Genomic DNA, 9,537 nt, shown 5'->3' with positions numbered 1-9,537 from the left:
TCCTCTAGCTTAGCTAGGGGCATGTCTAAGATGGCTTCCTATATAAGAAATATTGTTGTCTTATTTCATTTACTTGGTTAGATAAGCTCTTCATTGGATTTTCTAGCTTGAATTTATGGCTAGAAATTGATGTTGAGCAACTAGTTTTGATCCTTTTAAGCTTGTAAGTTTTAAGCTCCAAGAAAGACTCAAGGCTGGTCCTTGCAAATTACGACCTGGCACCTTCATATGTGCTTGCTTCATTAGCATCAAGAACACTTTGATTGCAAGACAACGTGCTAAATAGAAGAGGCTAGCTATCTCTCGGTCTTTTTGTCTTATAACTTCTAAAACAATTTCAAGCTCAACTTCACATTGGAATTGTTGGCTTACAAGCTCCTCCTCTAGATCAAGGATTGTAATGAACCCCTCGCCTTGATTTACTATAGAATTGAGAAACTCACTCAATTCTATCCTTATGTCTGTTTGTTTGTTTTTTTAAAATTCACTTCATGTGCTAAATGGATTCCAATTTCTTTTATATAAGTTTGGTCACTTATCAAAGTTAAGTGAATAGACATTAATGTAATAGTCAATCTCCAATTCATCAATTGCTCATGTCTACATTTTCACTTCCTTGTCATGATAAATTATGGTATCATCTCTCCTTGCAGGCTCGAAGGCCAATTTCTATAGAGCATCACACACCTCCTTGTGCCAATCATCCACAACTATTTGGGAAATAAGTGATTCAACATAAACTTTCCAACTTGTTTCCTCAATCAACTATCTAATATAAGGAGCTCAACTCCACTTTCCACATTACAATGCTTTAGCTCTATTCTTGATGCAATCTTTTTTTCACTGTTTAGAGCATTTGCCTGTGATTTGAGCACATGTTGTTCAAGCCTTGCCATATAAAATCCCCTCTCCACTTGGATCAAGTGCGTTTGATCAAGCATATTTTTGAAAAAATATGTTAGCATGTTAGAGGTTCTGTCAAATTAAGCCACTTGTCCAACATATAGCTTTTCTCCATTATTTTCTTTAGTAGAAATTATAGTAAAGCTAGCCTTCCACCATTGTGTTGACCATAAAGAAATTGGAGTAGAGTGACAATGGTAGCGGAAGGATCATAGAGGAAATGAAAATGGGAGGAGAGGCAAGAGGAATGTGGGCATTTGTCAAGGGGGAGAGAGTGTAAGAACATAGTCAAAGGTTGTTCTCCCATTGACGAAAGAAAGATCAATTTTCACACAACAACATGTTGCCACTGGTAGATCTCCAGTCCTGAATTGAGGAAAATTGACATGTGTTAGGGAAGGGCCATCCTTACTTGTGCCTTTAAAACTAAACATATACTTTTGTGAAACCAGCATGAGGAGTGGTTTACTCAAAACCGCTTGTGTACATTGTCCACATGATGATGCAAGTGGTGGCACACCTACCTATACACCATTGGTCCATTTTTTTACTTTAACGAGGCCAATGGTGTATGGAAAGTTAAAGTGTTCCACCATTTGCCCCCTTAGCTGAATATGTTCCGAACTGTGGCTAATGGTGCATGGACTGCTATAGTGTTCCACCATTTGCCCCCTTATCCTAATATGTTTCGAATTGTAGCTAAATGATATGCTTGTTATGACCATATTCATGTCAAATAGGGTGCAATCTTGAGAGCTAATGATATTTTCTTATAATGTGAGAAATATATATAGATTGGAAAAGGGTTGACGAGTTAGGAAATTTGGAGAGGTAATGATCGTATCGAATATGGTCCAATTTGGAGAACTAATGATCTTGGACGATAAGTGCCTTGATAGAGCGCGTGACCAATCATCATTCCACAAGAATTATCAAGGGTAGGCTTGGTAGGCCCCCACCCTCAGTGCCCGAGAGAGAGCCAGTGCAGAGAGAGAGAGAGAGAGAGAGAGAGAGAGAGAGAGAGAGAGAGAGAGAAGGCGGGGGGGGGGAGGGGCCGCGGAGCAACAGGAATTTCAGGAGGGCCGGTAATCTGTTAATGAACAGTATACCTACATACGGACGCAGCTGGAAAGCGCCTTCTCAATCTTTCTCTAGGCCTTTATTCGCCATGCAGATTCACAGGCCATGAAGCTTTCTTAACCCCCTTCTTATCGTGCTCAGCCATGTCAACCGCCTGCTCGCCATGATAGCTTGGAAGAAGCTTCCATTTCCGGCTGTTCCTGACGGTAGCCAGAACCTTAGGAGATTGCCCCCTCTCCCCCCTCGCCATGGCTGCCTCTGCCGAAGCCACGGCGAGAGAACCCCCTCCGACCTCGTTGATCATGGCCGGCGTGCCCTCCTTCCTTCCGTCAAGAGTACCTTCTTTGAAACTTTAGCCCGTGCATTTGATCATCTTCCGGATCCCGGAGAGGAGACTCCGCTTCCGCACTTGCTTGGTTCAGACGTGCCGCATCCTAGCGAGTTCCATCTCCCTCCCACCAGCCATGGGGAATCGTTCCATTCCCGTGAGGTCAATCTCTCTGCAGGAAGATTCGATCAGCTGCACATTCAAGACTCGGGTAGTCAAACTGCTCAACATTCAAGGTCGCGTTATACATCTCATGGACAGCAGCATCAATCTAACAGCGGAGCGAGCAATAACTCTCATGAAACAAGCTTTCTCCGTTCTTTTGATGGACAGGAGCGACATCAAGTTCCTCCTAGCAGCAATGATGCTCAGATAGGTCGTCACATACCTCCAGGAACTCAATCTTCACGGTCACTCAGCCTTTTCCCCCAGAATCCTGATATAGCTACGCATCATAGAACTGGGCAAAGCTCATCAAGTGAAGAAGATATCCTCCTGCAAGAAGCTAGACGTACAGGTATGGAAGGCAGTGCAGGTAGCAAAAGTGTGGAGGAATGGATGATGCAAGTCCGTACAAGTGTCGCAGGGCAAGATGCAGTTCTAAGCGGTGAGATGGCCAAGCTAGTAAAGGACAGATCAGCAAATGAAGTGAAGGAGCAAGGCAACAAGTCACATGTACGTTACTCTGCTGCTGTCAAGAGTCTTCTTGTCATGTCATTTTTGCATATTTTATACAAGTTTCCACTTGGTCGATCAGTAGTTATTTGAAAACTAGATTAAGAGTTTGACTAGTCGAGGAAACTTCTAGTTGTGACAGGACTTTATCGGAGACTTTCTGGCAATGGCTGGCAGTTGTATAGTTTTAGTAGCAAGGAGTGAACACAAAGTTAGGGATAACGTGTTAGAGTGCAGCGTTGTGGAACAGATTCATGGACTGATTGTGAGAATTGAACACAGAGAGGAGAGAGAGAGAGAGAAGAGACAGAGAGAAATGCTGAACAGTGAATAAACTCAGTACAGAAAAGTACAAGGGGTTGTGCATGTATGCACTCAGCTCCCTCACGCTCTCAAGTACAAGACTCACTAAGTCTGAATGAAGTGTCACCAAATAGGGGCAGTGTATTTATAGGCCGGAAAGGGAGGAGGAAAAAGTGCAAGTCAGCCTGCAATAATGGCCGAGGTTGGCCGGACTGCCACATGGCAGTCTGACATGCCCTGGTCTGTGACTGCCCAGGAGCTGCCTGTTGCCCAGTACATATGTCTGCCTGCCTGCCCACACTGCCTGTGCTGCTTGGAACTGACCATGCTGCCCTGCTTACTCTGCCTGCCTTGTCAGAAGTGGATGCAGTGATGGAAGTGTGGAAAACTGCTGTAATAGACTGCTGAACACAAGAGACAGGAAAAGAGAAACATTGCAAAAGAAAAGAACACTGCACAAAGAACTCAAAAGCAAAGAGATGCTTGGGAAATGGAATCCATATACCAAGATACAAGATAGTACAAATCTAATGCGAGTCACTGGCTGTCAAGGCACCAACACCAGAACATGAAGGAGGTGAATGACAGATGATACAACTGATTGAGGAGGAGGAGGAGTGCCTAATATAGGGCACAATAAATGCCAGGAATATGATAGGTTGGCCAGCATTAAAGGCTGCAATAAGTGCAAATACACATCAAATTAGGAAAAATAGAATGCCTAAATACACAGGAAAATCCTAAAGCACTAGCCCATTGACATTCACCTACTCACACATGAATTGACATATCCTTTAACACCCTCTCTCAAGACATGGGTGATTTGGTACAATATAATGATACAATGATAAGAATCTACCAAAGTCCATACAACAATAAATACTAGAAATGAACCATGGATAGCCAAGTAGTGAGTGGCCAACCCACCATCAAGATGCCTTGGAGAGTATTTGATATCAATGTTGATTGTACCAGCCCTTGAAAACAAAGAAGAACCATAGTAACTCTCAATATCTGTCAACAATGTCCCATAGCAGCATACAAGACCATCTCATCAAAATGCCTTTGAACATGTGTGACCATGGATTCCTTGCCTTTGGCCGGATCGCCAAAGTGTCCCCTCATGTGAGCTCAGATTGGGAGCCAATATCATGAACTTGGATGTTAATCCGAGCTCTAGGATTTGGACCTGCCAGGCTTGGGTTGATGCATTAGGGAAAACCCTCTTTGGAACCTATGCACCTGTATACTTGTATAGATGAGGTTGACCAATCTCATCTCACCACCCTTTCACCTGCACTAGTAATTGGGATGATTGCATCACCTGTACTAGCAATCGTGAAGGGAGGCTCTTGCAACCATGGTTGGGGCCACATAGTTGGAGCCTAAACCTAGACCTAGAGATGAGGAAGACTCAGCGAGACAGTCATCACCCTTTGTCACAGTTCGCTCCTGCTCTTGCTATAAAGCTACTGATGTTCTACAATCCTTCCGAAGGTGTCTCTTCTGGCCACAATAATAGCATTGAGACTTTTTCTTCTTTTGCTATATGGCACTCCTCTTTGAAACTGGAACATCTAAAGCACCAAGAGATAGCATCCTCATAGAAATGTGAAGGTGAACACAACAAGTCTCCAACATAATACTTATAGATGCGTAGAGAATATCTATATGTTGGCCATCAAGAGGAGATGTTGGAGGAGTCATGATGAGGGGGATACAGAGAAGAGGAAGAAAGACAAAGGATCTCCAAGGAGAAAAGTATGCCAAAAAAATAGACTCACAAGGTGAAAGATCAATAGTAACCAGAGTGTAGAGATGAGAACACGACAACCGGATGCACATGGACCCTCTCTAAAGCTGAATAGTGCATCACAAAATGAAAATACAAACCAAACACAGCCAAAGCCAGCCTGAAATATTGTGGCCCAGCCGTGCACAGAAGCAAGCAAGCAAAATGAATTGACTGATCGGTAAAATGCAGACAATAGCTGCAGTAAATGCAGTTGACTTGCAGAAAAACAGGTCGCCTCAGCCAATAGACACCAAAATGCTGATGTGAAGGGTCAATAACAGGTCCTTGGCCTTGAAAAGCCTTAAAAAGTGTAAACGCAGATGGCAAATTGCAAAACACTGAGAAAAGAGTAGAAAAAGAGGCCGAGAATTAGCAGAGGAAGGTCGCCTAGGCTGTGAATTAGTCACAATAGTCAGAAACAGGTCCAATCAATAGATGAAAAGTGAAAACTTGTTGTAATAGATTGCTGAACACAACAGATAGAGGAAAAGAGAAACACTGCAAAAGAAAAGAACATTGTACAAAGAACTCATAAGCAAAGAGATGCCCGGGAAATGAAATCCATATACCAAGATATGGGATAGTATAGATCCAATGGGAGTCACTGGTTGTCAAGGCACCAACACCTGCTTCCTCTCTCTACTAGAATGTGAAGGAGGTGAATGGCAAATGATACAATTGATTGAAGAGGAGTGCCTAATATAGGGCACAATAAATGCCAAAAATATGTTAGGTCGGCTATCATTTAATGTTGGCCGATTAGTTGCAATCAATGCCAATACACATAAAATCATGCAAAATAAAATGCCTAAATACACAGGATAAAATCATAGTGCTCTAGCCCACTGACATGTGTAGACTCATGCATGAAGTGATATATCCGCTAAGGAGTGCCTGCCTAGAGGGCGATTGATAATATCCCCTTATGGATCCTAGACGCGGCATGAGGATCAGGGGTCTGGAGTGTTGATATAGAACAACTTGAGGAAGAGCTTTGGTGAAGAGATCAACCAAGTTGTCTTCTATCTTGTAGTTCTCCACAGTGACAATACCATCTAAGATCTTCTCATAGATGTTATGGTACTAGATCTCTATGTGCTTTGTATGTACATGGAACATTGGGTTTTGGGGAATGGCCGTGCAATTCTCATTGTTGCATAGAAGAGTAGTAGCATGACTCTGAGTGTAGCCAAGCTCCCCCCCAACTTCCAAAGCTACATGGTCTCACGTGGTAGATGATGCTGCTTGGTGCTCAGCCTTTGTAGAAGATAATGTCACTATTCACTATTTAATATTGGTTGTTGCTTGCTACTCCAAGATATAGTACTAACACCAAGAAGAAAGCATAAGCCAATTGTCGATTGCCCAAGATCAAGATCACTAGCCCAATCAAAATTTTATCCATCCATGCAACACCAAGGTGGTGTCTCCTATACCTACTAGATAGAAAATGCCAAGATATAGCATTGATACCAAGAAGAGAGCAAAAGCTAGTTGTCAAGCCGAAGACCAATATTATTAGCCCAATTGGAATTTGTCCATCCGCAGACAAGGTGGTGTCTCCTGTCCTTGCTAGATAGAAAATGCCAAGATTGGAAGTTCCCTTGAGGAGTCCAAGAAACTTCAAAGAAGCTTGCCAATGAGTTTTTTTGGGCTCACTCATAGGCCCAATAAGCAAACCAATTGGAAAACAAAGATTGATCTAAATGTTGAGTAGCCGAATCAAGGATCCAATTAGTTGCTAGTAGCTAGAAGCTTCAACAACCAATGAATCTACATGGGTTCAAACCTTGGAATGATATGTGGTCATCTCAAAGGCAGTCAAGAGTTGCTACACAGACTGCTAGTGGGAGATAGATATACCCCTGTTGGCCTACCATGTTTCATAACCCAAGAAGAAATATAGGAGGTCCATGTTGGTCATCTCAAACTTCTAATCTAAGGCATCCTTTGTCTACTTGGCATTTGGATGTGGTCTTGGTCCGCCATATTTCATGACCTAAGAAAAAATGCTAAAGGCCCATGTTGGTCATTCTCAAACTTTTCATTTAAGGCATCCTTTGTTTACTTGACCATTTGGACATGTCACCTATAAATATGAGATCATCCACATATAGCATGAAGACCGCTTGTATACCAGTTGAGGTATGGACATACGAATTTAGAATTCGATTTTCGATATTCCATGCTCTCTTGAAAAAAGGTATCTAACTTTTCATTCCAAGCTTGAGGAGCCTATGTTACGGGGACGTAAAATTTTGAGATACTTTAATCTTGCTGATAACATTTGATTAAGGTATTAATTAAATGCGCAAGGTTGTTTAAGCACATGTGATGCGTATGGCAGATATTCCGTAGTAATAGGCTTAGGACCCCGAGGATGGAGTGGGTATCAAAGGCAAAAGTTGTGATAAGTTATGCCGACTAGGTTTTGTTGGTTAGTTGGAATCAAATTTGACTCCAAGGCAGTGGTTTGGCCAATAAGTATTAGTGGTAACACTAGGAACTAGCATTAATTAATTAATTAATGCTGGTCTAAGGGCCAATAGAGGTTAGGGACCACTCCAAGTTGCAAATGGCTTAGCCAATTTAATTAAGGATGGGCACATTTAATTTTGGGCAGGCTTAGAAGGGCTGAATTTAATTTTTAGAATTATTTAATTCTGAAAACTAATTAAATGGATGGATAATGCTGGAAAATGGGTTTAGAAGGCTGCCACTTGGCACAAATGCCCATGCAAGATTGAAAAACGTTTTTTGGAGTTTGGAGAGAGGAAATTAGTTCATTCAGAGGCTAAGAAAAAGAGAGAGAACAGGCTGTTGATCTGATTTTCCTGCAATGGGTGACCTTTTGGAGGCTGGAGCAGTAGTAATCAATCCATCTGATGCAAGTGACAACAATTTTGGAGTTTATAGGAGCTAGCGACAATGGCTGGTGACAACAGTTTGGGGCCTCTTGGGCAGCTGGCGACAGCATTAAATGTTGTTTGGTACAGGCAGCAATCAGATTTCAGGCCTTTATTGTGTGAAAATCAAAAATCTCTCTCTTTTGGCATTCTCTCACCTTCTCCAGCTTTTGCGCAGTCATTCTCAGCGTTTTTCGGCCTTTTGGATCAGATTTTAGTCAAATTTGGTGAATAGCAAAGAGATCTCTACTGTAATTCCTAAATTTCTGTAGAGATTAGGGTTTTACAGCCACCTTAGGACCTGTGCCAATTGGTAGAGGCATTGTACATTGAATTCAGCACCTGAAAATTTTTTAACTGTTAGGGAATTTAGATTCCAGCCCACTCATTCTAAATTGGGGCAGCAATTGGCTAGGTGGTAGTTCCATTTGTGCAAGTCCTGGGTGGAGAATCAAAGGGCAATTGGTTTGAATTGATTGCTGATTGTTGCTACAGCAAGGGGCTTTTAGAACAACAAAGGAGATTGTGAATCTTAGCTTGTACTCACTCCATTAGCTATCAGGTTAAATAAATATTGAAAGGGGTTGCCAGTTTTGGGGCCAACAGGGTGTAAAATGTCCAAGATTATTAAGGTAATTTCTGTATTTCAAGTTATATTAATTTGCTAATTGTTGTAATTAAGTGCTTAATCAAGGAATTACCACTCTATCCAAGAAGGAAGGCTAGTTTCAGCTTGCTTAAGCCCGAAGAGAGCCTTCTTCAACATGTATATCTTACCATCTAAAGTAGAGAATCGACTTCACATCCAGCTGAAAAATGGAGCTTATGTGGCAACAATGGCACATGGAGCAGTCGGCCGAGCAAGAAAAGCTCAATTTCTTCTTAAACCATCCATCCATTTGCATCAACCAAGCATGCATTTACAGATAAGACTTGTTTTAACAAGTCTAACGTTACCACTTGGTCTAATTTGATGTGGCATGCGTTGGATTCCCAAGGCTTGTGGGAACTTGTTCAGGCAGCACATGAACCCCAACCTAACCTTTTTTGGTTCTCATGCGAGGTAGTTTGCTCTTGGAACAATAGAAATGCTATTGCTATCATCTAGTTGATGCAAGGTCTTATGCTTGAATTTCAATCCCAATTACAACACTTTGACCTTTCCTTTTGAGTGTTGGGCACATGTGGTCGATTGCTATACAACTTGCAATCGTACTTGACGTATCAACCTTGACCATGAGCTTGAAGAGTTCAAAATCATAGAGGGGGATGATTTGATTTTCAAGTTAGTTGAGTATTAGCGATTGTTTGCTGAATTTGCCACCATTGGCTTACCCAAGTCACAGATGATCAAGTCACTTTATTTGTGAATAAATTGCAACAAAGATATTTCAGTTTTATCCAATAAGTCATTTCACAGCCTCAATTATCCACCTTCTATGAATTTGAGTATTAGCTATTGCATTATGCTTGGCCATTTGATCAATTTTCTACAAAGCCGTGCTACGATATTCTTGTATTAGATTTACTTCATTATTTCATTCATT

At 41.8% G+C, this 9,537-nt stretch overlaps 1 protein-coding gene across 1 annotated transcript in view; it reads left to right on the top strand.

The window, feature by feature from the left end:
• The first annotated feature begins 1,923 nt into the window (after positions 1 to 1,923).
• LOC148040389 (uncharacterized) overlaps positions 1,924 to 9,537 on the top strand; it is a 51,992-nt gene continuing 44,378 nt past the window's right edge. Inside the window, exon 1 of the mRNA XM_087699085.1 lies at positions 1,924 to 2,986. Within this exon, the coding sequence (XP_087555211.1) occupies positions 2,147 to 2,986 (840 nt within the window). The 5' untranslated portion in view covers positions 1,924 to 2,146. The remainder of the gene's footprint in view (positions 2,987 to 9,537) is intronic.

The sequence above is a fragment of the Lygodium microphyllum genome, chromosome 2, assembly GCF_053477565.2.
Source record: "Lygodium microphyllum isolate KBCC chromosome 2, Lygodium_microphyllum_v1.1.10, whole genome shotgun sequence".
Classification (NCBI taxonomy): domain Eukaryota; kingdom Viridiplantae; phylum Streptophyta; class Polypodiopsida; order Schizaeales; family Lygodiaceae; genus Lygodium; species Lygodium microphyllum.
This window is presented reverse-complemented; position numbering and strand designations above follow the sequence as displayed.